The 27,699-nt window shown below is 54.2% G+C and overlaps 2 protein-coding genes and 1 long non-coding RNA gene across 3 annotated transcripts in view; 1 reads left to right on the forward strand and 2 right to left on the reverse strand.

Annotated features, from left to right (window-relative positions):
* pex6 (peroxisomal biogenesis factor 6) overlaps positions 1-2,273 on the reverse strand; it is a 57,963-nt gene extending 55,690 nt beyond the window's left edge. The window contains exon 1 of the mRNA XM_087976832.1: positions 429-2,273. Coding sequence (XP_087832958.1) covers positions 429-2,258 — 1,830 coding nt within the window. The 5' untranslated portion in view covers positions 2,259-2,273. The remainder of the gene's footprint in view (positions 1-428) is intronic.
* Positions 2,274-2,775: 502 nt separating this feature from the next.
* Positions 2,776-20,252, forward strand: LOC148151797 (uncharacterized). The gene is made up of 3 exons (XR_015755205.1): positions 2,776-2,860; positions 8,377-8,492; positions 20,115-20,252. It is a non-coding gene; the product is annotated as an uncharacterized LOC148151797 (long non-coding RNA).
* Positions 20,253-21,181: 929 nt separating this feature from the next.
* The window catches only part of LOC122545850 (tau-tubulin kinase 1-like), a 129,007-nt gene continuing 122,489 nt past the window's right edge, over positions 21,182-27,699 (reverse strand). The window contains exon 5 of the mRNA XM_087984829.1: positions 21,182-24,306. Within this exon, the coding sequence (XP_087840955.1) occupies positions 23,940-24,306 (367 nt within the window). The 3' untranslated portion in view covers positions 21,182-23,939. The remainder of the gene's footprint in view (positions 24,307-27,699) is intronic.

The following is a 27,699-nucleotide window of genomic DNA, read 5'->3' on the forward strand; positions in this document are numbered from 1 at the left end:
TGAGCAACAGAGAGTGTCAGAGCTGCAGCTTCGTTCTGTGGAGGGGGAGCAGCCAGTGTGCAATAACTACTCCAAAGAGCCGAATGGCCTCCTTTTCCTGAACCTCTTTAACAGACGTTAAAGCCTAATTGGCTTTCTCCTATTCCTGTGCAACTGACCCAAGGGGTTGGAGATGGCTTCCTCCTGTTCCTGTGTAACACAGTCAAGGGCTTGAATGGCCTAGTGTATTTTGGGAGTAAGGGCACAGGCTGGTCACACCAGAGTGACCTCCCTTCCCTCAAGTGAACCGTGAAATTGTTCTGAGGTTCACCCACAATCTTCCATAATCAGAGAAACGACACTCTTAATCTTACCCCCACATCCTTCCCTCCCTCTATCCCTCTTCCCCCACCCCACTTCCCTCGGTCCCGCCACCTCCAGCTGCCCACCTTGATTTTCAGCGTCCTACTGGCAATTGGCATTGGGGCCCCATTGGAAATGTTAAACCAAAGCGTGTGCGAGATTGCTGCTGTGTTCTCTGCCAGCTCCAGGTGGGCACTGTTAGTCACTTCCACCACAACCACAGAGGCGAGCCGCCCACGCAGCCACCGATCAGAGCTGCCTCCCATCAGACTGGGACTGCTGTAGGGTTCCCCTGTCTGATCGGGCTGCTCTGCCTCAGGCTCTGCACGCACTGCTCTCTGCTCCCTCTCCATGGTCGGTTCCAGTAATGAGATGAGGACCCATTCGCGATTGAAAAGACCCAGGCGCTGCAGAGCTGGTTTGGTTAGGACCAGCAGGTTATCAGCATCCAGGCTGCTGTTTTGCCCAGCCACAGTGTGGGGTCGAAGCCTCCTGTTGTTGAGAAGTGCAGGCACGTCCACCACGGTAACCTCCAGCCTGCACTCTAGGGCTCGCAGAAAAGTCATGATGTCAGAGTCCAGCGGTTTGCCATGCTCCATCCCAAAGCCTGCCCCCCAAACTCCACTGGTGTAATGGGCAAAATCAGAAACGCAAAGAGGCTGGAGGTGCCTGACGGGCTGCAACTCACTGCAGGGCAGCTGACTGGCCTCTCTGAACTCAGTGAGTACCAGGCTAGTGTTCACAGACAGGACTCCTTGCAGAACAGGCTGGCATTCCAGGACCACCAGCTCCAAGAGGTTGGTAAAGACTTCACCGCTGTCCTCCCCAAATATGGGATGGTAGGGTATAACAGGAACATCGCCTTGCCTCAGCAGGATCTGTTGCTGCTGGCATATCAGGACCAGGAGGCCATTGGCAAAGTTCTGTGAGCCAGCCCAGTACAAGCTGGCCTTGCTGCGGGCACCCAGTACCACCTTGGTCAGGATGGGCACTGAGTGTACCAGGGAGACCCTCAGCCAGGCTTGGGCACCAAACTCATTGCCTTGCAGCCCTGGGGATTCCTCTGCCACATCCTCTTCCATCCATAACCCATAATGTTTGGGAAACAGTTTACTGGTGTATATTCGGAGCGGGATCCCAGTAACCTGCCCCTGGGGCCCGGTCCCCCCCTGGGCCTGCCCCTGGGGCCCGGTCCCCCCCTGGGCCTCCCCCTGGGGCCCGGTCCCCCCCTGGGCCTGCCCCTGGGGCCCGGTCCCCCCGTCGGCCTCCCCCTGGGGCCCGGTCCCTCCGTCGGCCTCCCCCTGGGGCCCGGTCCCCCCCTCGGCCTCCCCCTGGGGCCCTGTCTCCCCCAGGGGCCCTGTCCCCCCCTCGGCCTCCCCCTGGGGCCCGGTCCCCCCCTCGGCCTCCCCCTGGGGCCCTGTCTCCCCCAGGGGCCCTGTCCCCCCCTCGGCCTCCCCCTGGGGCCCTGTCCCCCCCTCGGCCTCCCCCTGGGGCCCGGTCCCCCCCTCGGCCTCCCCCTGGGGCCCTGTCTCCCCCAGGGGCCCTGTCCCCCCCTCGGCCTCCCCCTGGGGCCCTGTCCCCCCCTCGGCCTCCCCCTGGGGCCCGGTCCCCCCCTCGGCCTCCCCCTGGGGCTCGGCCTCGGGCGGCTCCTCTTCGCTGACGGTGGCGGAGACGAAGAGGCCTGGACCCGGGGACCAGGACGTGCCGCTTCTCAGGGAGAGGACACAGCGAGAGCCGGCGCTGGGCCAGCGGCCAGAGCTAAAGGCCGCTCTCGGGGTGAGAACCTGCAGCGGGTGGAGATGAGGCGGGAAGCGCCGGCAAAGCCGGAGCTCAGAGCGAACAGCCACTGGCACCGACATATTGGTAAAGGACGGAGTGCACAACCCCCATCCACATAACAAACGGGGATCGGCCATCTTTGTAAAGGAGAACCGGACCTATCCCCGCAGTGTGAATACCATCCGTCAGTTTGGTGAAGGCGGAGCGGCGGTTTTACCGGGGGGAGGGGGGGAGGAATGATCCGACATCTTGGTAAAGGGTTACTTCACACTAACGGCCTTGCCCCAACGGGATGCCGTGTCCTCGCCATCGTGGTAAAGGATTATTCCTTCTTGATCACCCCGCCGCCTCCCCCCCCCCCCCCCCCGCGATAAAGGCGGAGGCGGGGTTACTGTAATCCAATAATGCATAATAAATTTCATCGCCCCTCTTGGTAAAGGAGGAATAACAATTTACGCCCCACCATCTGGTGAAGAACATGGTGTCCGCCAGCTTGGTGAAGGTGCGCACGTGCATTGATGTATTACGGCTGCCGCAGCCGCTCAGCGCCCGCCATCTTGGTAAAGGAGGTTTCTCCCTCCACCAGCGCCAAGGCGGCGGGCGAGGAAGGGGCTGTCGTGTCCACTCAGACCCCGGCCTCTGGCCCCCGGCCCCCGGCCCCCGGCCCCCGGCCCCCAGACCGGCCTCAGGCAGTGGCTATGATCACTCAGGACCAACAAGGAGATAGAGCATAACCAAGGTATAGTAGAGGAGGACATTGGACCAATCTCTCCCCAGTCACTGCTTGTTTCAGGAGTGAGGGTGGGGTGGGGTGGAGGCCTGTTCTACCTGCCCATCTTCATCTACTCACTAACACATCAATCATAGGGGCCTGCAGAACAGCACAGACACAATGGGCTGAAGCGTCTCTTACTGTGATGCACAAAGCTCCAGTGACAGATCTCTGTGTCTCATTACTATTTCATGGTGACCTGTACCCAGCATCATTGTAGAAGTATGATCAATATCATTGTACTTGGCAACTCACTCAGGAGAGTTTATTTTACACAACGCCCGTGTAGGCCGAAGTAGGTGGTGTTGCTATGGGAACCCCGCCAGACCTCCTACAATTTGGACATTCACCACATCCAGATTTTCCTCTACTGGAATCCATAGCTGCATGTAAAAACTTCCTTCCACATTTTTATATACTCCTCCCTGCCCTCCAATTTCTGTTTGAAATGGATCAGTGAAATGAGTTCCCTTTCCGCAAAGCTCTGATTGAGGTGTTCTTGGCACTCCCTCGCTGTCTGCCTTCAGGGATTCCTGCACTTCCTATTGATTGGCACCCTCATAAATCAGGCCCAAATCATTTGTTCATTGTGAAAACATGATGCCAAAACAGGGCACATCAGAACTATCCTGCAGGAAAATGGCTCCCTTCATCAGATTGTCTCACTGTGTATTGTTTTTCCCGCTCTTGAATGGCTCCCTGTACTAGAGTGCTATGGTCAATTTGATGGACTGATTTATTTTATTGTTAGATATATTTAGGGAGATACAGTGATAAGTGTTCTGTTGCCATAATCCACTTGAGGTACAAGGAAAACAAAAGCACTTCAATCGTGTTCATCTTCATCATCCAGTATCTCAAACGCAGCGTCAGGACTTCTGCAAGGTCCCCGCTCTGGGCCTACGACTGCCAGGAGTCCCCACTTCACTCTTATCCACACCAGGAGCAAGAATCTCAAACCTGGTAGACAAGTTCAAGGGCTGAGGCTCTTCCAGTACAACCCCCTGGATCCCTCTCCTTGTCTCACTCTTGTCACACCCTCCTGTCCCTGACCACTGACCGAATTTAAGGTAATTAATCTAAAGGGTGTGATTGCCTCGTGAAACACAGCGTCCAGGTATCTCTTCCCCCTCTCTGATGTGTTACAGTGTTTGAACCTCAGGCTCCAGCTCATCAACTCTGAGCTGGAGTTCCTCAAGCAACAAACACCTGCTAGAGATGTCACTCTGAACTATAACAGGGACCACCAGCTCCCACATGATGCAGGTACAACACATCACCTGACCTGGCATTTCTGTTTTAATTATTTAGTTCTTAGTTTGATTTTTTTTAAAAATCATACTGATCTTTTCATTTGTTGCCTATAGGCATTTCCCCTCTTTACCTTCAATCTGAAAGTAACCCACCATAGGTAGTCAACTTAGTAGCTATCACCCCAACCAATGAACTTGCGATTTACTTAGAAACAGAGAAAATAAGTGCAGGAGGAGGCCAGTCGGCCCTTCAAGCCTGCCCCACCATTCGAAGTGATCATGGCTGATCATGCAATCTCGGTATCCCATTCCTGCTTTCTCTCCATACTCCCCGATCTCTTTAGCTGGAAAGTCATGCCCAGCTCCCTTTTGAATCTATCTGATGAACTGGCCCCAACAGCTTCCTGTGGGAGAGAATTCCACAGGTTCACAACTCTCTGAGTGAAGACATTCTTCCTCATCTTAGTCCTGGACGGCTTCCCCCTTATTCTTAGCCTGTGACTTGTAGTTCTGGACTTCCCCAACATCCAGAACATTCTTCCTGCAGCTAGCCTGTCCAGTCCCATAAGGATTTTATATGTTTCTATGTGATCTCCCCTTATACTATTAAATCCCAGTGAGTACAAGCCCAGTCGATCCAGCCTTTCCTCCTATGTCATTCCTGCCATCCCAGGAATCAGTCTGGGGAACCTTCGCTGGACTCCCTCAGGAGCAAGAATGTCCTTCCTCAGACTAGGAGACCAAAACTTCACAAAAAACTCAAGGTGTGGCCTGACCAAGGCCCTGTATAACTGCTAGGAGAAAGTGAGGACTACAGATGCTGGAAATCAGAGCTGAAAATGTGTTGCAGGAATCCTGAAGAAGGGCTCATGCCCGAAAAGTTGATTCTCCTGCTCTTTGGATGCTGCCTGACCTGCTGCGCTTTTCCAGCAACACATTTTCAGCCCTGTATAACTGCAGCAAGACCTCCTTACTCCGATATTCGGATCCTCAATGATGTCACTCTTTTGTGTTGGGCCCTGATCCTGGTCTTCAGTTTATCCTTTTTTTTTTAGTTTAGATTCCCTACAGTATGGAAACAGCCCTTCGGCCCAACAAGTCCACACCGACGCTCTGATGAATAACCCACCCAGACCCCTATCCTATGTTTACCTCTGACTAATGTACCTAACACTATGGGCAGTTTAGCATGGCCAGTTCACCTGACCTGCACATCTTTGGATTGTGGGAGGAAACTGGAGCACCCGGAGGAAACCCTCACAGACATGGGGCAAACATGCAAACTCCATACAGTCACCCGAGGCTGGAATCGAACCCGAGTCCCTGGCGCAGTGAGGCAGCAGTGCTAACCACTGAGCCGTCCCAAAAAACCTTTTAAAAAAACCTTACAAACTATGAGCTGGAAAAAGCAAGCCATAAGCACTTTGTTCCCCTCTGCACCAAATTCCCACACTACCTCCAAAATCCTTAAACTCTATACTTACTCGGGCTGCCAGGAAAGGAACAATCACGTTATTGTTCCCCAATAGCAACAGAAACATAGAGGAGTGGATTGGAAGGCAGATCTTGGAAAGGTGCAGAAGGAACAGAGTTGTTGTCATGGGTGACTTTAACTTCGCTAATATTGATAGGAAGCTCCTTAGTGCAAATAGTTTGGATGGAGCAGATTTGTCAGGTGTGTCCAGGAAGGATTCCTGACTCAGTAGTGAGAAAGTGAGGACTGCAGATGCTGGAGATCAGAATCGGGAATGTGAGCAAGATAATCAACATTTCGGACAAAAGCCCTTCATCAGAAATTCCTGATGAAGGGCTTTTGCCTGAAACATCGATTCTCCTGTTCCTTGGATGCTGCCTGATCTGTTGTACTTTTCCAGCACCACATTCTTGTCTCTATATGTAGATAGGCTGACTAGAGGGGATGCCATATTGGATTTGGTACTTGGCAACGAACCGTGCCAGGTGTCAGATCTCTCGTTGGGAGAGTATTTCGGTGATAGTGATCACAACCCCCTAACCTTCATTATAGTCATGGAGAGGGATTAGAGCAGACAGTGTGGGAAATTATTTAATTGGGGGAGGGGGAATTACAATGCTATTAGGCAGGAACTATGGAGCATAAATTGGGAACAGACGGTCTCAGGGAAATCCATGAGAGAAATGTGGAGGTTGTTTAGGGAGCACTTGCTGATAGGGCTGGATAGGTTTGTCCCACTGAGACAAGGAAGTGATGGGAGGGTGAAGGAACCTTGGCTTACAAGGGATGTGGAACATCTAGTCAAGAGGGAGAAGGAAGCTTACTTCAGGTTGAGGAGGCAAGGATTCAGACAGGTCTCTACAGGGTTACAAGGTAGTCAGGAAGGAGCTGAAGAATAAACATAGCAGAGCTAGAAGGGGCAATCAAAAAGCTTTGGTGAGTAGGATTAAGGAAAACCCCAAGGCATTCTACATGTATGTGAGGAACAAGAGAATGGCCAGAGTGAGGGTAGGTAGGGCCAATCAGGGATAGTGGAGGGAACTTGTGCCTGGAGTTGGAGGAGGTAGGGGAGGTCCTTACTGAATACTTTGCTTCAGTATTCACTACTGAGAGGGACCTTGTCGTTTGTGAGGACAGCGTGAATCAGATTGATATGCTCAAACAGGTTGATGTTAAGAAGGAGGATGTGCTGGAAATTTTGAAAAACGTGAAGATAGACAAGTCCTCGGGCCAGACGGGAGGTACCCAAGTTCCCCACGGGAAGGGAGGGAAGAGATTGCTGCACCTTTGGGGTTCTCACTGTTCACTAGAATAGTGGCAGATGATTGGAGGGTGGCAAATGTTATTCACTTGTTCAAGAAAGCACATTTCTGAAGGCTTCCCATTTTCCAGCCGTCCCTTTACCTGCGAATATCTGCCCCCAATCAGCTTTCGAAAGTTCTTACATAATACCGTCAAAATTGGCCTTTCTTCAATTTAGAACTTCAACTTTTAGATCTGGTCTATCCTTTTCCATCATTATTTTAAATCTAATAGAATTATGGTCACTCGCCCCAAGGTGCTCCCCCACTGACACCTCAGTCACCTGCCCTGCCTTATTTCCCAAGGGTAGGTCAAGTTTTACACCTTCTCTCCATATACATCCACATACCGGATCAGAAAATTTTCTTGTACACACATTAACAAATTCCACTCCATCTAGACCTTTAACACTATGGCAGTCCCAGTCTATGTTTGGAAAGTTAAAATCCCCTCCCATAACAACCCTACAATTCTTACAGATAGCTGAGAGCTGGGCTGTGAAGTGGCAGATGGGGTTCAAACTGGAAAAGCGTGAAGTGATTCATTTTGGAAGGTCAAATTTGAATGCAGAACACAGGGTTAAAGGCAGAATTCTTGGCAGTGTGGGGGAACAGAGAGATCTTGGGGTCCATGTCCATAGATCCCTCAAAGTTGCCACCCAGGTTGACAGGGTTATTATGAAAGTGTATGGTGTGTTGTTTTCATTAGCAGGGGGATTGAGTTTAAGAGCCACAAGGTTATGCTGAAGCGCTATAAAGTCCTGATTAGTCTACACTTGGAATATTATGTTCAGTTCTGGTTGCCTCATTATGGAAGGATGTTGAAGCTTTAGAGAGGGTGTAGAGGGGATTTCCCAGGATGCTGCCTGGACTGGAGGGCATGTCTTATGAAGAAAGGTTGAGGGAGCTAGGGCTCATTGAAGTGAAGAAGGAGAGGTGACTTGATCGAGACGTACAAGATGATGAGAGGCATAGATAGAGTGGATAGCCAGAGACTTTTTCCCAGGGCAGAAATGGCCATCGCCAGGGGGTATCATTTTAAGGTGATTGGGGGAAGGTTTAGGGGAGATGTCAGAGGTTGGTTCTCTACACAGAGAGTGGAATGCACTGCCAGCAGTGGGAGTAGAGTCAGAGACATTGGGGACATTTAAGTGACTCTTGGATAGGTACATGGATGACAGTAAAGTGAAGGGTGTGGAGATTAGTCTGATCGTAGAGTTGGATCAAAGGTCAGCACCACATCGAGGAACTATACTGTCTAATGTTCTCTGTTCGGTCTCCCACCCGGTCTGTGTCTCTGTTTCCTGACCATGCGAAACTCATTGGCCCCAAAAACTTTGTGCTCCTGTTTTTATTTAGTTAATCGGAGCAGTGCTGTTTAGTTTTAAACTTTATTTGTTGTATAATACAAAAGTATCGATTCCTCTCCACTGATGTGGATCTCCCTGGTTTCAGAGAGATTCTTCCTCACATCCTTCCATCTCAATACGACTGAGAGGTTTCGGAGCGATTCCATTGATGCTTGGACAGTCAGGAGGATTCAAATCACTGAGCAAAGTGAAAAGAGACAGGTTGGTTCAGTTTGTTATTTACACAGCAATGGACGTGTCAATCTTGCCAAGGTTATCAGTGAGAATCTGACAAATCTGGGCAGTGTCATCGATGCACCGCAATATCAAAGGAAAGCCATGAGACCTGATCAGATAAATGTGTGATGCTCAAACTGTCAGGAAGTGAATACAGGTTACAAGGCTGTTCTGCACTGAGGGAGATTCTCAGCAAAAACTCCCTAATCAGGCAAAGAAGCATTTCCAACATGGGCTTATGTCCACAACAGATCCAACCCACACTGTGAGTCAGTGTGTGTGTGTGTGTGGGACTGTCCCCCAGTGAGAGTCAGTGTGTGTGTGGGACTGTCCCCCAGTGAGAGTCAGTGTGTGTGTGGGACTGTCCCCCAGTGAGAGTCAGTGTGTGTGTGGGACTGTCCCCCAGTGAGAGTCAGTGTGTGTGTGGGACTGACCCCCAGTGAGAGTCAGTGTGTGTGTGTGGGACTGTCCCCCAGTGAGAGTCAGTGTGTGTGTGGGACTGTCCCCCAGTGAGAGTCAGTGTGTGTGTGGGACTGTCCCCCCAGTGAGAGTCAGTGTGTGTGTGGGACTGTCCCCCAGTGAGAGTCAGTGTGTGTGTGGGACTGTCCCCCAGTGAGAGTCAGTGTGTGTGTGGGACTGTCCCCCAGTGAGAGTCAGTGTGTGTGTGGGACTGTCCCCCAGTGAGAGTCAGTGTGTGTGTGGGACTGTCCCCCAGTGAGAGTCAGTGTGTGGGACTGTTCCCCAGTGAGAGTCAGTGTGTGGGGGGGGGGTGGGACTGTCCCCCAGTGAGAGTCAGTGTGTGTGCGGGACTGTCCCCCAGTGAGAGTCAGTGTTTGGGGAGGGTGGGGGGGGGGTGGGACTGTCCCCCAGTGAGAGTCAGTGTGTGTGTGTGTGGGGGGGGGGGACTGTCCCCTCAGTGAGAGTCTGTGTGTGTGTGCGTGTGGGCTGCCCCCAGTGAGAGTCAGTTTGTGTGTGGGACTGTCCCCCAGTGAGAGTTAGTGTGTGTGTGTGGGTGACTGTCCCCTAGTGAGAGTCAGTGTGTGTGTGTGGCACTGTCCCTCAGTGTCTGTGTGCGTGTGTGACTGTCCCGCTGTGAGAGTCAGTGTGTACGTGACTGTCCCCTCAGTGAGAGTCAGTGTGTGTGTGTGTGTGACTGTGCCCCAGTGTGAGTTAGCGTGTGTTTGTGTGGGACTGTCCCCTCAGCGAGAGTCAGTGTGTGTGAGAGACTGTCCCCCAGTGTGAGTTAGTGTGTCTGTGTGGGACTGTCCCCCAGTGAGAGTCAGTGTGTGTGTGTGTGGGACTGTCCCCCAGTGAGAGTCAGTGAGTGTGGAACTGTCCCCACAGTGAGAGTCTGTGTGTGTGTGCGTGTGTGGGACTGTCCCCCAGTGAGAGTCAGTGTGTGTTGGACTGTCCCTCAGTGAGTGTGTGTGTGACTGTCCCTCAGTGACAGTGTGTGTGTGTGAGTGACTGTCCCTCAGTGAGTGTGTGTGTGTGTGACTGTCCCGCAGTGAGAGTCAGTGTGTGTGTGTGTGTGACTGTCCCCCAGTGAGAGTAAGTGTGTGTGTGTGGGACGGTCCCCCAGTGTGAGTCAGTGTGTGTGTGTGGGACTGTCCCCCAGTGAGAGTCAGTGTGTGTGTGTGTGTGTGTGTGTGTGTGGGACTGTCCCTCAGTGAGAGTCAGTGTGTGTGTGGGACTGTCCCTCACTGACAGTCTATGTGTGTGTGTGTGTGTGTGTGTGTGTGGGACTGTCCCTCAGTGAGAGAGAGTGTGTGTGTGTGTGGGACTGTCCCCCAGTGAGAGTCAGTGAGTGTGGAACTGTCCCCACAGTGAGAGTCTGTGTGTGTGTGCGTGTGTGGGACTGTCCCCCAGTGAGAGTCAGTGTGTGTTGGACTGTCCCTCAGTGAGTGTGTGTGTGTGACTGTCCCTCAGTGAGAGTGTGTGTGTGTGAGTGACTGTCCCTCAGTGAGTGTGAGTGTGTGTGACTGTCCCTCAGTGAGAGTCAGTGTGTGTTTGGGACTGTCCCCCAGTGAGAGTCAGTGTGTGTGTGACTGTCCCCCAGTGAGAGTAAGTGTGTGTGTGTGTGTGTGGGACGGTCCCCCAGTGTGAGTCAGTGTGTGTGGGACTGTCCCCTCAGTGAGAGTCAGTGTGTGTGGGACTGTCCCTCAGTGAGAGTCTGTGTGCGTGTGTGGGACTGTCCCCCAGTGAGTGTCAGTGTGTGTGTGACTGTCCCGCTGTGAGCGCCAGTGTGTATGTGACTGTCCCTTCAGTGAGAGTCAGTGTGTGTGTGTGCGTGGGGTGGGGTGGGGGGGGAACTGTCCCCCAGTGTGAGTTAGTGTGTCTGTGTGGGACTGTCCCCCAGTGAGAATCAGTGTGTGTGTGTGGGACTGACCCCCAGTGAGAGTCAGTGTGTGTGTGTGGGACTGTCCCCCAGTGTGAGTTAGTGTGTGTGTGTGTGTGTGTATGTGTGGGACTGTCCCCCAGAGAGAGTCAGTGTGTGTGGGACGGTCCCCTCAGTGAGAGTCAGTGTGTGTAACTATCCCCCAGTGAGAGTCAGTGTGTGGGGGGGACTGTCCCCCAGTGAGAGTCAGTGTGTGTGGGATGTCAGAGTGTGTGTGTGTGTGTGAGAGAGACTGGCGCCCAGTGTGAGTTAGTGTGTCTTCGTGGGTCAGTGAGTGTCAGAGTGTGTGTGTGTGTGTGTGTGAGAGAGACTGTCGCCCAGTGTGAGTTAGTGTGTCAGTGTGGGACTGTCCCCCAGTGAGAGTCAGTGTGTGTGTGTGGGACTGTCCCCCAGTGAGAGTAAGTGTCTGTGTGTGGGACTGTCCCCCAGTGAGAGTCAGTGTGTGTGTGTGTGTGACTGTCCCCCAGTGAGAGTAAGTGTGTGTGTGTGTGTGACTATCCCCCAGTGAGAGTAAGTGTGTGTGTGTGGGACGGTCCCCCAGTGAGAGTCAGTGTGTGTGTGTGTGTGTGGGACTGTCCCTCATTGAGAGTCTGTGTGCGTGTGTGGGACTGTCCCCCAGTGAGTGTCAGTGTGTGTGTGTGACTGTTCTGCTGTGAGCGCCAGTGTGTATGTGACTGTCCCTTCAGTGAGAGTCAGTGTGTGTGTGTGCGTGGGGTGGGGTGGGGGGGGAACTGTCCCCCAGTGTGAGTTAGTGTGTCTGTGTGGGACTGTCCCCCAATGAGAGTCAGTGTGTGTGTGTGGGACTGTCCCCCAGTGAGAGTCAGTGTGTGTGTGGGACTGTCCCCAGTGAGAGTCAGTGTGTGTGTGTGTGTGTGGGACTGTCCCCCAGTGAGAGTCAGTGTGTGTGTGGGACTGTCCCCCAGTGAGTGTCAGTGTGTATGTGTGACTGTCACGATGTGAGAGTCAGTGTGTACGTGACTGTCCCCTCAGTGAGAGTCAGTGTGTGTGGCACTGTCCCTCAGTGAGTGTCAGTGTGTATGTGTGACTGTCACGATGTGAGAGTCAGTGTGTACGTGACTGTCCCCTCAGTGAGAGTCAGTGTGTGTGTGTGTGTGCGGGACTGTCCCCCAGTGTGAGTTAGTGTGTGTGTGTGTGTGGGACTGTCCCCTCAGCGAGAGTCAGTGTGTGTGTGGGACTGTCCCCCAGTGAGAGTCAGTGTGTGTGGGACGATCCCCCAGTGAGAGTCAGTGTGTGTGGGACTGTCCGCCAGTGAGAATCTGTGTGCGTGTGGGCTGCCCCCAGTGAGAGTCAGTGTGTGTGTGTGGGTGACTGTCCCCTAGTGAGAGTCAGTGTGTGTGTGTGGCACTGTCCCTCAGTGACTGTCTGTGTGTGTGTGTGACTGTCCCGCTGTGAGAGTCAGTGTGTAGGTGACTGTCCCCTCAGTGAGAGTCAGTGTGTGTGTGTGTGGGACTGTGCCCCAGTGTGAGTTAGCGTGTGTTTGTGTGGGACTGTCCCCTCAGCGAGAGTCAGTGTGTGTGTGGGACTATCCCCCAGTGGGAGTCAGTGTGTGTGTGGGACTGTCCCTCAGTGAGTGTCAGAGTGTGTGTGTGTGTGAGAGACTGTCCCCCAGTGTGAGTTAGTGTGTGTGTGTGGGACTGTCCCCCAGTGTGAGTTAGTGTGTCTGTGTGGGACTGTCCCCCAGTGAGAGTCAGTGTGTGTGTGTGTGTGTGGGCCTGTCCCCCAGTGAGAGTCAGTGTGTGTGGGACTGTCCCCTCAGTGAGAGTCAGTGTGTGTGGGACTGTCTCCCAGTGAGAGTCAGTGTGTGTGTGTGGGACTGTCCCCCCAGTGAGAGTCAGTGTGTGTGGGACTGTCCCCTCAGTGAGAGTCAGTGTGTGTGGGACTGTCTCCCAGTGAGAGTCAGTGTGTGTGTGTGGGACTGTCCCCAGTGAGAGTCAGTGTGTGTGTGGGACTGTCCCCCAGTGAGAGTCAGTGTGTGTGTGGCACTGTCCCTCAGTGAGTGTCAGTGTGTGTGTGTGTGACTGTCCCGATGTGAGAGTCAGTGTGTACGTGACTGTCCCCTCAGTGAGAGTCAGTGTGTGTGTGTGTGTGTGGGACTGTCCCCCAGTGTGAGTTAGTGTGTGTGTATGTGTGTGGGACTGTCCCCCAGTGAGAGTCAGTGTGTGTGTGGGACTGTCCCCAGTGAGAGTCAGTGTGTGTGTGGGACTGTCCCCCAGTGAGAGTCAGTGTGTGTGTGTGTGTGTGGGACTGTCCCCAGTGAGAGTCAGTGTGTGTGTGTGGGACTGTTTCCCAGTGTGAGTTAGTGTGTGTGTGTGTGGGACTGTCCCTCAGTGAGAGTCAGTGTGTGTGGGACGATCCCCCAGTGAGAGTCAGTGTGTGTGTGGGACTGTCCCTCAGTGAGAATCTGTGTGCGTGTGGGCTGCCCCCAGTGAGAGTCAGTTTGTGTGTGGGCCTGTCCCCCAGTGAGAGTTAGTGTGTGTGTGTGGGTGACTGTCCCCTAGTGAGAGTCAGTGTGTGTGTGTGGCACTGTCCCTCAGTGTCTGTGTGCGTGTGTGACTGTCCCGCTGTGAGAGTCAGTGTGTACGTGACTGTCCCCTCAGTGAGAGTCAGTGTGTGTGTGTGTGTGACTGTGCCCCAGTGTGAGTTAGCGTGTGTTTGTGTGGGACTGTCCCCTCAGCGAGAGTCAGTGTGTGTGAGAGACTGTCCCCCAGTGTGAGTTAGTGTGTCTGTGTGGGACTGTCCCCCAGTGAGAGTCAGTGTGTGTGTGTGTGGGACTGTCCCCCAGTGAGAGTCAGTGTGTGTGTGTGGGCCTGTCCCCCAGTGAGAGTCAGTGTGTGTGTGGGACTGTCCCCAGTGAGAGTCAGTGTGTGTGTGGGACTGTCCCTCAGTGAGAGTCAGTGTGTGTGTGTGCGACAGTCCCCAGTGAGAGTCAGTGTGTGTGTGGGACTGTCCCCAGTGAGAGTCAGTGTGTGTGTGTGAGAGAGTGTCCTGCTGTGAGAGTCAGTGTGTGTGTGTGGGCCTGTCCCCCAGCGAGCGTCAGTGTGTGTGTGCGTGACTGTCCCTCAGTGAGAGTCAGTGTGTGTGTGGGACTGTCCCCCAGTGAGAGTCAGTGTGTGTGTGTGACTGTCCCCCAGTGAGAGTCAGTGAGTCTGGGACAGTCCCCCAGTGAGAGTCAGTGTGTCTTGGACTGTCCAACACATATAATGGACTCCCCACACATATAACCCTTCCAGTGTCCTTATAAACTCCCCCTTTCACATATAACCCGCCCAGTGTCCTTATAAACTCCCCTTTTCACATATAATCCCCCCAGTGTCCTTATAAACTCCCCCTTTCACATATAACCCACCCAGTCTCTGTATAAACTCTCCCCTTTTAAATATAACTCTCCCAGTCTCCTTATAAACTCTCCCCTTTTCACCGATAACCCTCTCAGTCTCATTATAAACTCCCCCTTTCACATATAACCCTACCAGTCTCCTTATAAACTCCCTCTTTCACATATAACCCTCCCAGTCCCTGTATACACTCTCCCCTTTCATATATAACACGCCCAGTCTTCTTATAAACACTCCCCTTTCACATATAACACCCCCAGTCTCCTTATAAACTTCCCCTTTCACATATAACCCTCCTAGTCCCTGTATAAACTCTCCGCTTTCACATATAACCCTCCCAATCTCCTTATAAACTCTCTGCTTTCACATATAACCCTCCCAATCTCCTTATAAACTCTCCCCTTTCACATATAACCCTCCCAGTCTCTGTATAAACTCTCCCCTTTCACATATAACCATCCCAGTCTCCTTATAAACTCTGTCTGCCCTTTCAAATATACCCTCCCAGTCTCTGTATAAACTCCTCCTTTCACATATAACTCTGCCAGTCTCCTTATAGACTCCCCCTTTCACATATAACCCTCCCAGTCCCCTTATAACCTGCCCCTTTCACAGATAACCCTCCCAGTCCCTGTGTACACTCTCCCCTTTCATATATAACACGCCCAGTCTTCTTATAAACACTCCCCTTTCACATATAACACCCCCAGTCTCCTTATAAACTCTGTCTGCCCTTTCACATATAACCCTCCCAGTCTCCTTATAAACTCCCCCATTCAAATATAACCCTCCCAGCCTCTGTATAAACTCTCCCCTTTCACATATGACCCTCCCAGTCTCCTTATAAACTCCCCCATTCAAATATAACCCTCCCAGCCTCTGTATAAACTCTCCCCTTTCACATATAGCTTTCCCAGTCTCCTTATACACTCCCCCTTTCACATATAACCCTGCTTATAAAGTGTTCCCTTTCACATATAACCCTCCCAGTCTCTGTATAAACTCCCCTCTTTCACATATTACCCTCCCAGTCTCCTTATAAACTCTCCCCTTTCACATATAACCGTCCCAATCTCCTTATACACTCTCCCGCTTCACATATAACCCTCCCAGTCTCCTTATAAATTCTCCCCTTTCACATATAACACTCCCAGTATCCTTATAAACTCTCCCCTTTCACATATAACCCTCCCAGTCTCTGTATAAACTCTCCCCTTTCACATATAACACTCCCAGTCTCCTTATAAACTCCCCCTTTTACATATAACCCTCCCAGTCTCCTTATAAACTCTCCCCTTTCACATATAACCCTCCCAGTCTCTGTATAAACTCTACCCTTTCACATATAACCCTCCCAGTCTCCTGTATAAACTCTCCCCTTTCACATATAGCCCTCCCAGTCTCCTTATAAATTCTCCCCTTTCACATATAACCCTCCCAGTCTTCTTATAAACTCTCCCCTTTCACATATAGACCTCCCAGTCTCCGTATAAACTCTCCCCTTTCACTTATAACCCTCCCAATCTCCTTATAAACTCTCCCCTTTCACATATAACCCTCCCAGTCTTTGTATAAACTCTCCCCTTTCAGATATAACTCTCACAGTGTCCTTTCAAACTCCCCTGGGCTGAGTTGGGCTAGGCTGGATTGGACTGGACTGTGCTGGTCTGGGCTCAGCTGGACTGGACCTGGCTGAGCTGAGCTGGACTGGGCTGCCCTGGACTGGGCTGAGCTGGACTGGACTGGGCTGAGCTGGACTGGACCGGGCTGAGCTGGACCGGGCTGAGCTGGACCGGGCTGAGCTGGACCGGGCTGAGCTGGACCGGGCTGAGCTGGACTGTGCTGAGCTGGACTGTGCTGAGCTGGACTGTGCTGGGCTGGACTGTGCTGGGCTGGACTGCGCTGGACTGTGCTGAGCTTGACTGTGCTGGGCTGGACTGTGCTGAGTTGGACTGTGCTGAGTTGGACTGTGCTGGGCTGGACTGTGCTGGGCTGGACTGTGCTGGGCTGGACTGTGCTGGGCTGGACTGTGCTGGGCTGAGCTGGATCGGGCTGAGCTGGACCGGGCTGAGCTGGACCGGGCTGAGCTGGACCGGGCTGAGCTGGACTGTGCTGAGCTGAGCTGAGCTGGACTGTGCTGCGCTGGACTGGACTGGGCTGAGCTGACTAGGCTGAGCTGGACTGGGCTGAGCTGGTTTGGGCTGAGCTGAGCTGGACTGTGCTGCGCTGGACTGGACTGGGCTGAGCTGGACTGGGCTGAGCTGGTTTGGGCTGAGCTGGTGTGAGCTCAGATTGAGGAGCCCGGACATACAACCTGTGGCAGTGCCTGTGTCACTGAGCATACAGTCTGCCTTACTGCTGTATTACACCTGGAGCTCCTGTGCAACCTGAATGGGTAGCATCAAAGTCTAGACGTAGCCTGTAATTGGCTGAGGGATGTGCCAGGAGGGTTGTGTGTATAAACAATGGATTTGTGGTTCGCATTAGACTCTGAATTCCAGTTTTTTAAAATTGAATTCACACTCCACCATTTGCAGTTGGAGGAATGGGGTTCGTGGGTGGCAGTGCAGGAAGTGGAGGAGATGCACTGGAGGGCACCCACATGGGCCCCAGCTATGCCTGTCTGTTTCTCGGATGCGTAGAACAGTCCATCTTCCTGAGTTACACCGGCACTACTCCCCACCTCTTCCTCCGTTACGTTGGTGACTGCATCGGCGCCACCTCGTGCTCCCGCGAGGAGGTTGAACAGTTCATCAACTTCACCAACACATTCCACCCCGACCTTAAATTCACCTGGACCATCTCTGACCCCTCCCTCCCCTTCCTGGACCCCCATCAACAATGACCAACTTCACACTGACATTGTTTACAAACCCACCGACTCCCACAGCTCCCTGGATACACCTCTTCCCACCCTACCTCCAGCAAAAATGCCATCCCGTATTCCCAATTCCTCCGCCTCCACCGTATCTGCTCCCAGGAGGACCAGTTCCACCATAGAACACACCAGATGGCCTCCTTCTTTAAAGACTGTAATTCCCCCTCCCATGTGGTTGATGATGCCCTCCAACGCATCTCATCCACATCCCTCCAACCGCAACAAGGGCAGAACCCTCCTGGTCCTCACCTTCCTCCACATAAACTGCATCATCCGCCACCTCCAAACAGACCCCACCACCAGGGATATATTTCCCTCCCCACCCCTTTCTGCCTTCCGCAAAGACCATTCCCTCTGTGACTACCTGGTCAAGTCCACCCACCAACTCACCCTCCTGACCTGGCACCTTCCCCTGCCACCACATGAATTGCAAAACCTGCGCCCACACCTCCTCCCTCAACTCCATCCAAGGACCCAAACCATAGGAGCCTTCTACATCCATCAGAGTTTCACCTGCACTTCCACACGTCATTTACTGTATCCGTTCTCCTGATGCGGTCTCCTCTACATTGGGGAGACCAGACACTTTCTCGCAGAGCACTTTAGGGAACATCTCCAGGACACCCGCACCAATCAACCACACCGCCCTGTGGCCCAACATTTCAACTCCCCCTCCCACTCTGCCGAGGACATGGAGGTCCTGGGCCTCCTTCACCGCCGCTCCCTCACCCCCAGATGCCTGGAGGAAGAACGCCTTATCTTCTGCCTCGGAACACTTCAACCCAGGGCATCAATGTGGACTTCACCAGTTTCCTCATTTCCCCTCCCCCCACCTCACCCCAGTTCCAACCTTCCAGCTCAGCACTGTCTCCATGACCTGTCCCACCTGTTGATCTTCCTACCCACCTATCTGCTCCACCCTGCTCACCTTTACCCCAACCTCCATCCACCTTTTGCACTCTCAGCTCCCTTCTCCCCAGCCCCACCACCACCCCCTTCCCATTTATCTCTCCACACCCTCGGCTCACAAGCTTCATTCCTGATTAAGGGCTCTGGTCCGAAACATCGATTTTCCTGCTCCTCGGATGCTGCCTGACCTGCTGTGCTTTTCCAGTACCTCACTGTCGACTATAACCTGGTGTTGTGTGATTTGAATTTTATCCACCCCAGTCCAACACCAGCTCCTCCCACACCGTTGTAGGTTCCTGTCAGAGCTCCCCTGCCCCTCCCCCCCGTGCTGTGCTGCTGCTGAGAGGAGTGAGCATTCTCCCTTCTCATCACTTCGTGTTGGACTGGGATCTCAGTTCAAAGTCTCCGTGACACTTTAAAGCGTGACTTTCCGTTGAACACATACAGGCCTTTGTCAGGGAGTGCCGTATTGATATCCCCAGTATTTTTGTTTTTGTCAGAGCAGTTCTCTTCTTTTACAAAAAAAAAACATGCTTTGGCATGAACAGTTTAAAATACTTATAGTTGTGCAAGGTTCTGATACCTGATCCCTCTCTCAGGATTTCTCATTACTTAAAATACCAAAGTAGGACCATCCCCGACTTTGCCGATTTCCCGGACTCACTCCACACTCTGAGGGAAGGATTCCATGGAAGCAGAATCCCATTAGATGGGAAATTATTTTTACTCGTCAGAATTCCAAGGACCGAAATCAGGGTCTCCAGGTAATTATAACAGCTGTGGATGCTGTCAATCCAAAATGAAAACACAAGGTGCTGGAAAAGCTCAGCAGGTCTGGCAGCTTCTGTGAAGAGAAATCAAAGTTAATGTTTCGGTCACCCTTCCTCAGAACTCTGGGATCCAAGAAACATTAACTTTGATCTCTCTCCACAGATGCTGCCAGACCTGCTGAGTTTTTCCAGCATCTTCTGCTTTTGCAAGTTTTGAGAAAATTTGTAGCTCAGATTGAGGTTCTGAGTGTAGGTTTGCTCGCTGAGCTGGAAGGTTCATTTTCAGACGTTTCGTCACCATACTAGGTAACATCAGTGGGCCTCTAGGGGAAGCACTGGTGGCATGGCCCGCATTCTATTTATGTTTGAGTTTCCTTGGGTTGGTGACATCATTTCCTATGGTGATATCATTTCCTGTTCTTTTTCTCAGGGGGATCCGAGTTGATGTGTTTGTTGACAGAGTTCCGGTTGGAATGCCATACTTTCTAGGAATTCTTGTATATGTCTTGTATATGTCACGATTTGGCTTGTCCGAGGATGGATGTATTGTCCCAGTCGAAGTGGTGTCCTTCCTCATCCATATGTGAGGATACTAGTGAGAGTGGGTCATGTATTTTTGTGGATAGTTGGTGTACATGTATCCTGGTGGCTAGTTTTCTGCCTGTTTGTCCAATGTCGTGTTTGTTACAGTTATTGCAAGGTTCTTCCATAGGAAATGACGTCACCACAGGAAATGACATCACCAACCCAAGGAACCCAAACATATTTATAGAAATCTCCAGGACACCCGCACCAATCAACCACACCGCCCTGTGGCCCAACATTTCAACTCCCCCTCCCACTCTGCCGAGGACATGGAGGTCCTGGTCCTGGCTACACCACCAGTGCTTGATTCGGAGGCTGACTGAATATGTTCCCTAATATGGTGACGAAACATCTGAAAACTAACCTTCCAGCTCAACGAGCAAACCTACATCCAGAACCTTGTTTTTGTTTCTACTGGTAACCAGTTCAGATTAGTATCCTGATAAACTAATTGTGCTGTTGTCATGAGGAGCATGCTTATGTATCAGTGACTAACCCAAACTTGTCACTTCTTAAACACTGTGAGAGTTCAAGTCAATGCTGAAGCTCAATTTTACAATGACTTCAACCTTTAAAATGTCATCCTCCATCAAACTGCCCAACTGCTGTGTCAAAGGACTCCCCAAGGGGATCTGAGTTATGCCTACTTCCTCAGTGATTAAATAAAAGGTCACTGATACGAAACATTAATTCTTGCTTCTCTCTCCCCAGACGCTGCCAGACCTGCTGACCATTTCCAGCATTTTCTGTGTTTTCTTTGTTGAAATTAAACATTCAGAAAATTGTTCTCTGTCCTACCATAACTTTTACATCTGTGGCTCTGCCTTGACTGGTCTCCTGGTCAGTGCTCACAGAGAGCTGGTGATCTCTTTGCCACCTTGCAGCTAGAGGCTGAGCCTGGATTTGAGTGGAATAGCTTGTCCCCTTCCTCTTCATCTGAAGGAGGGAATCCCACATACCCCAGGTTAGGGTCCAACAGGTTTATTTGGAAGCACTAGCTTTCGGAGCGCTGCGCTTTCATCAGGTAGCTGTGCAGTAGCATCATAAGATACAATTTATCGCAAAATGACACTGTGATCTTCTGCTATAAATTCTGTCTTATGATCCTGCTGCACAGCTACCTGATGAAGGAGCAGCACTCTGAAAGCTAGTGCTTCCAAATAAACCTGTTGGACTGCAACATGGTGTTGTGGGATTTTTAACTTTGTACACCCCAGTCCAAAACCGGCACCTCTACATCATCTGAAGTTGGCCATTCAACCCATTGAGCCTGTTCTACCATTCGATGAGATCACGGCTGATCTGAGAACCAATTCACTCTCTTATCTTATCCCGGTAACCCACAATTCTCTTACTAATTTTCCCAGGATTCCTACTGTGCTCCGACAGGTGCTTTGTACAGTTTTAGCAAAACCTTACTCATTTTATATTCCATTTGCCTTGAAAGGAAGGCTAACATTGCATTTGCCTTCCTCATTACCCGGTGAACCTGGATGCTTGCTTTTTGTGATTCACAGACCATAGGACAGCAACGAGAGTTACACATTCAATGTCACACCAGGGAATAGCACTAATGGTGAAATGCACATCAATCAACTTTCACTTTGTCTGGAGATGGTCTGTTCCTGTACAATCCTCTGCTAATTCCCCCACGCAGTGCAGCTGATGTTGAGAGACAGTGGTAGTAACCAGCAACTCTCTGAAACCATCTGCTCATTGAAAATCCTTGCAAATGTGTTTACACCAAAGCTTTACAGAAAGTAATCGCTGACAGCGGGCCCTGAAAACTCAGAAGCAAGCAATCTGATTTGTTTAATATTAACCAAATGTTCGATGCCAGCAATTCTGGATTAAAATGCTGAGATTTGAAATGTGCAGAAAAAGTACATGGGAGCAATTGCTCCTTCCTGGATTAATTACTGCTGCCTTCGCAAGAATACAAAGCGAAGCTGAGGGAAGTCGGAGTGAGCTCCTGTCTTCCAAAGAGAAGTGAATCAAGGCAGTGTGCAGAGACGCTGCGATTGCTCACACCTTCAGCAGGATGAGGAGTCACTCCCGGCTTCCTGTGCATGTTTGAGGAATTAAACGATACATGCCGTGTTCTGGTTCCCAGCTGATACAAGTGTCATGCAGAATATATTATTTCCCATTGTTTTTACATTCTATTGGCAATGTGTAAACAGGAAGGTAGCTGCTTCATTTATATCGTCAAGGAATATTCAGGTATGTTCTTTGCAAACCCCTGATCAAATTGCGATCTTTGACCCAAACCTGTAGCAAGTTGTTCTCCTCGTGTCTGGGCACAGGAAGGAAGGGAAGTGGAAAGAACACAGTTGGGCCACTCAAGACCAGGAGCACAGACCATGCCAGACTCAGTGCCAACACGGTGTTCCCATTCCAGCTCCCTGGCATTCCAGCCTCTGCCCATCACAAGTAATAACCAGCAGCAGCTGCCTCAGACCCAGAACCCAAGAGAGCTCGGGACAAACTGGGAACAATGTTCCTTCACACAGCTCGGCAGCTCACAGAGTGAACCAAGTGAGTGGGCAGAGCAGCAACAGCGAATGGATAGCAGTGTGAAGAACAAACAAGGCACAATTCACAAAGTTACACAAAGTGAGGGGGAGTGCTCTCTCTCTCAGTCCCATTCCCCTGGACCCTCTCTCTCTCCCTCAGTCCCATTCCCCTGGATCCTCTCTCTCTCCCTCAGTCCCATTCCCCTGGACCCTCTCTCTCCCTCAGTCCCATTCCTCTGGATCCTCTCTCTCTCCCTCAGTCCCATTCCCCTGGACCCTCTCTCTCCCTCAGTCCCATTCCCCTGGATCCTCTCTCTCTCCCTCAGTCCCATTCCCCTGGACCCTCTCTCTCCCTCAGTCCCAATCCCATGGATCCTCTCTCTCTCCCTCAGTCCCATTCCCATGGATCCTCTCTCTCTCTCCCTCAGTCCCATTCCCCTGGACCCTCTCTCTTCCTCAGTCCCATTCCCCTGGACCCTCTCTCTCTCCCTCAGTCCCATTCCCCTGGATCCTCTCTCTCTCCCTCAGTCCCATTCCCCTGGATCCTCTCTCTCCCTCAGTCCCATTCCCCTGGATCCTCTCTCTCTCCCTCAGTCCCATTCCCCTGGACCCTCTCTCTCCCTCAGTCCCATTCCCCTGGATCCTCTCTCTCTCCCTCAGTCCCATTCCCCTGGACCCTCTCTCTCCCTCAGTCCCATTCCCCTGGACCCTCTCTCTCAGTCCCATTCACCTGGACCCTCTCTCTCCCTCAGTCCCATTCCCCTGGACCCTCTCTCTCCCTCAGTCCCATTCCCCTGGACCCTCTCTCTCCCTCAGTCCCATTCCCCTGGATCCTCTCTCTCTCCCTCAGTCCCATTCCCCTGGACCCTCTCTCTCTCTCTCAGTCCCATTCCCCTGGACCCTCTCTCTCTCAGTCCCATTCCCCTGGACCCTCTCTCTCTCAGTCCCATTCCCCTGGACCCTCTCTCTCCCTCAGTCCCATTCCCCTGGACCCTCTCTCTCAGTCCCATTCACCTGGACCCTCTCTCTCCCTCAGTCCCATTCCCCTGGACCCTCTCTCTCTCTCAGTCCCATTCACCTGGACCCTCTCTCTCCCTCAGTCCCATTCCCCTGGACCCTCTCTCTCTCAGTCCCACTCCTCTGGACCCTCTCTCTCTGAATGAGCTCTCACTCAGTCCCTTTCCCCTGGATGCCCTCTCTCCCTCAGTCCCATTCCCCTGGACCCTCTCTCTCTCAGTCCCATTCCCCTGGACCCTCTCTCTCTCTCTGAATGAGTTCTCTCAGTCCCAGAATCCCCTCTGTGAATGAGAACACATGTTCTCCACAGTTCATGCTGTTGTAGGTGAAGGATATTTGGTGTCTTGTGTTGCTTAGATGGAGCTATTTTGCAGTGTTGGTACGGACAATGAGTGCACATCTATTTGCTCCAGAATGAGGGACTGTCTTTCCTGTGTTACTCTCGGCCTGAAAGTAGAGGGATGTGTGTGTGTGTGTCTCTGTATATGTGTGTCTCTATGTGTGTGTCTCTGTGTGTGTCTGTATGTGTATGTGTGTCTGTGTATATGTGTGTGTCTCTGTGTGTATGTGTATCTGTCTCAGTGTGTGCACGTCTGTCTCAGTTTGTGTGTGTGTCTTTCTGTGTGTGTGTGTGTGTATGTGTATGTGTGTGTGAGGTGCCGAGCCCAGTTTGCTGTGTCAGACAGTTATATGCTGATAGCTGTGAGATTGTGCTGTCTGTCTGTGTGCGTGTCTGTGTGCATGTGTGTGTGTGTCTGTCTGTCTGTCTCTGTGTGCGTGTCTGTGTGCATATCTGTGTATGTGTGTCTGTCTGTCTGTGTGTGTGTCTGTGTGCATGTCTGTGTGTGTGTGTCTGTGTATGTGTGTCTGTCTGTGTGTGCATTTCTGTGTGTGTATGAGGTGCTGAGCCCGGGTGGCTGTGTTGGACAGTTCGATGCTGATAGCTGTGAGATGGTGCTGTGTAACCTGAGGCTGACAGTGCCTGGGTTGAGACCCTTGTCCATTATCTTGCAGCTTGCTGGCCTCCAGCAGCCAGTGGTCTGCCTTTGGTAACAGGAGCCTGGCTTCGGGCTCTGCTCTGGTGAACACTGGCTCCAACCGGAGAGAGAGCCGGGGCCCTCACACTATTTCCTGACAATGTAGTGTTCATCCTCCTGCGTCGGCATGGCGACGGGCTGTCAGTCCTGCTCAATGTCCCGATCCGTGGAGAGGCACTCAGGCTCCGACATGGCAGCAGGCCAGGCCGGCCACTGTACACAGAGACCTGCAGCGAACCTGGGCTCAGGAAGGACTCCACACGCTGATGCTTTATCCAGCCATCACGCTCAGGGACAGAGCCAGGAATCCCTGATCCATGACTCACCATAACCCTGAAAAAAAACAACACCAGCCAATCAATAACCACAGGGTCACGGGGAGACAGGGTCACGGGGAGACAGGGCCACGGGGAGACAGGGCCACGGGGAGACGGGGCCACGGGGAGACGGGGCCACGGGGAGACGGGGCCACGGGGAGACGGGGCCACGGGGAGACGGGGTCACGGGGAGACGGGGTCACGGGGAGACGGGGTCACGGGGAGACGGGGTCACGGGGAGACGGGGTCACGGGGAGACTGGGAGACGGGGAGACTGGGAGACGGGGAGACTGGGAGACGGGGAGACAGTGTCACTGGGAGACGGGGTCACCGGGAGACGGGGAGACAGTGTCACTGGGAGACAGGGCCACGGGGAGACAGGGCCACGGGGAGACAGGGAGACTGGGAGACGGGGAGACAGTGTCACTGGGAGACAGGGTCACGGGGAGACAGGGTCACGGGGAGACAGGGTCACGGGGAGACGGGGTCGCGGGGAGACGGGGTCGCGGGGAGACGGGGTCGCGGGGAGACGGGGTCGCGGGGAGACGGGGTCGCGGGGAGACGGGGTCGCGGGGAGACGGGGTCGCGGGGAGACGGGGTCGCGGGGAGACGGGGTCGCGGGGAGACGGGGTCGCGGGGAGACGGGGTCGCGGGGAGACGGGGTCGCGGGGAGACAGGGTCGCGGGGAGACAGGGCCACGGGGGAGACAGGGTCACGGGGGAGACAGGGCCACGGGGGAGACAGGGCCACGGGGAGACAGGGTCACGGGGAGACGGGGCCACGGGGTGACAAGGTCACGGGGAGACAGGGTCACGGGGAGACGGGGTCACGGGGAGACGGGGTCACGGGGAGACGGGGTCACGGGGAGACGGGGTCACGGGGAGACGGGGTCACGGGGAGACAGGGTCACGGGGAGACAGGGTCACAGGGCCACGGGGAGACAGGGCCACGGGGAGACAGGGCCACGGGGAGACAGGGCCACGGGGAGACAGGGCCACGGGGAGACAGGGCCACGGGGAGACAGGGCCACGGGGGAGACAGGGCCACGGGGAGACAGGGCCACGGGGAGACAGGGTCACGGGGAGACAGGGTCAAAGGGTCACAGGGAGTCGGGGAGACAGGGTCACGGGGAGACGGGGTCACGGGGAGACGGGGTCACCGGGAGACGGGGTCACCGGGAGACGGGGTCACTGGGAGACGGGGAGACAGTGTCACTGGGAGACAGGGCCACGGGGAGACAGGGCCACGGGGAGACAGGGTCACGGGGAGACAGGGTCACGGGGTGACAGGGTCACGGGGTGACAGGGTCACGGGGTGACAGGGTCACAGGGAGTCGGGGAGACGGGGTCGCGGGGAGACGGGGTCGCGGGGAGACGGTCGCGGGGAGACAGGGTCACGGGGAGACAGGGTCACGGAGACAGGGTCACTGGGAGACGGGGAGACGGGGTCTCGGGGAGACGGGGTCACGGGGAGACGGGGCCACGGGGCCACGGGGAGACGGGGCCACGGGGAGACGGGGCGACGGGGCCACTGGGAGACGGGGTCACTGGGAGACGGGGTCACTGGGAGACGGGGAGACAGGGCCACGGGGAGACAGGGCCACGGGGAGACAGTGAGACAGGGTCACAGGGACACGGGGAGACAGGGTCACGGGGAGACGGGGTCACAGGGAGACGGGGAGACAGGGCCACGGGGAGACAGGGTCACGGGGAGACAGGGTCACGGGGAGACAGGGTCACGGGGTGACAGGGTCACGGGGTGACAGGGTCACGGGGAGACAGGGTCACAGGGAGACAGGGTCACAGGGAGTCGGGGAGACAGGGTCACTGGGAGACGGGGTCGCGGGGAGACGGGGTCGCGGGGAGACGGGGTCGCGGGGAGACAGGGTCACAGGGAGTCGGGGAGACAGGGTCACGGGGAGACGGGGTCACGGGGAGACGGGGTCACGGGGAGACGGGGTCACGGGGAGACGGGGTCACGGGGTCACGGGGAGACGGGGTCACGGGGTCACGGGGAGACAAAGCCACGGGGGAGACAGGGCCACGGGGGAGACAGTGAGACAGGGACACGGGGTCACGGGGAGACGGGGTCACGGGGAGACGGGGTCACGGGGAGACAGTGTCACTGGGAGACGGGGTCACCGGGATACGGGGACACGGGGAGACAGTGTCGCGGGGAGACGGGGCCGCGGGGAGACGGGGTCGCGGGGAGACGGGGTCGCGGGGAGACGGGGTCGCGGGGAGACGGGGTCGCGGGGTCGCGGGGAGACGGGGTCGCGGGGAGACAGGGTCGCGGGGAGACAGGGTCACGGGGAGACAGGGTCACGGGGAGACAGGGTCACGGGGAGACAGGGTCACGGGGAGACAGGTTCACTGGGAGACGGAGAGACGGGGTCTCGGGGAGACGGGGTCACTGGGAGACGGGGTCACGGGGAGACGGGGCCACGGGGAGACGGGGCCACGGGGAGACGGGGCCACGGGGAGACGGGGCCACGGGGTGACGGGGCCACGGGGAGACGGGGCCACGGGGAGACGGGGAGACGGGGCCACGGGGAGACGGGGCCACGGGGAGACGGGGCCACGGGGAGACGGGGGCACGGGGAGACGGGGCCACGGGGAGACGGGGCCACGGGGAGACGGGGTCACTGGGAGACGGGGAGACAGGGCCACGGGGAGACAGGGCCACGGGGAGACAGGGCCACGGGGAGACAGGGTCACGGGGAGTCGGGTCACGGGGAGTCAGGGTCACGGGGAGTCAGGGTCACGAGACAGGATCAGGGGGAGACAGGGTCACGGGGAGACAGGGTCACGGGGAGACAGGGTCACGGGGAGACAGGGTCACGGGGAGACAGGGTCACGGGGAGACAGGGCCACGGGGAGACAGTGAGACAGGGTCACGGGGAGACAGGGTCATGGGGAGATAGCGAGACTGGGTCACGGGGAGACAGGGTCACGGGGAGACAGTGAGACAAGGTCACGGGGAGACAGGGTCATGGGGAGACAGGGTCACGGGGAGACAGGGTCACGGGGAGACAGCGTCACGGGGAGACAGGGTCACGGGGAGACAGGGTCACAGAATCGAGACTGGATTTGACAGCAACATTGAGCGATTACAATGCCCCAGAAACTGAACCGGACTCACTGGATCAATGCAGCGGCTGCAAGAGCAGATCACAGGGGACAATACTGACCACAAACTCTCACTAGTGACACATCCTCGTCGGAACTGTACCCCAGTGTCATACAGCGACAGACCTGTCCCCACCCCAGTACAGTACCCCAGTGTTATACAGTGACAGACCTGTCCCCACCCCAGTACTGTACCCCAGTGTCATACAGCGACAGACCTGTCCCCACCCCAGTACAGTACCCCAGTGTTATACAGTGACAGACCTGTCCCCACCCCAGTA

The sequence above is a fragment of the Chiloscyllium plagiosum genome, unplaced genomic scaffold (genome assembly GCF_037043375.1).
Source record: "Chiloscyllium plagiosum isolate Xiang-an unplaced genomic scaffold, Cpla_swu_hap1 HiC_scaffold_3, whole genome shotgun sequence".
In the NCBI taxonomy this organism is placed as follows: Eukaryota; Metazoa; Chordata; class Chondrichthyes; order Orectolobiformes; family Hemiscylliidae; genus Chiloscyllium; species Chiloscyllium plagiosum.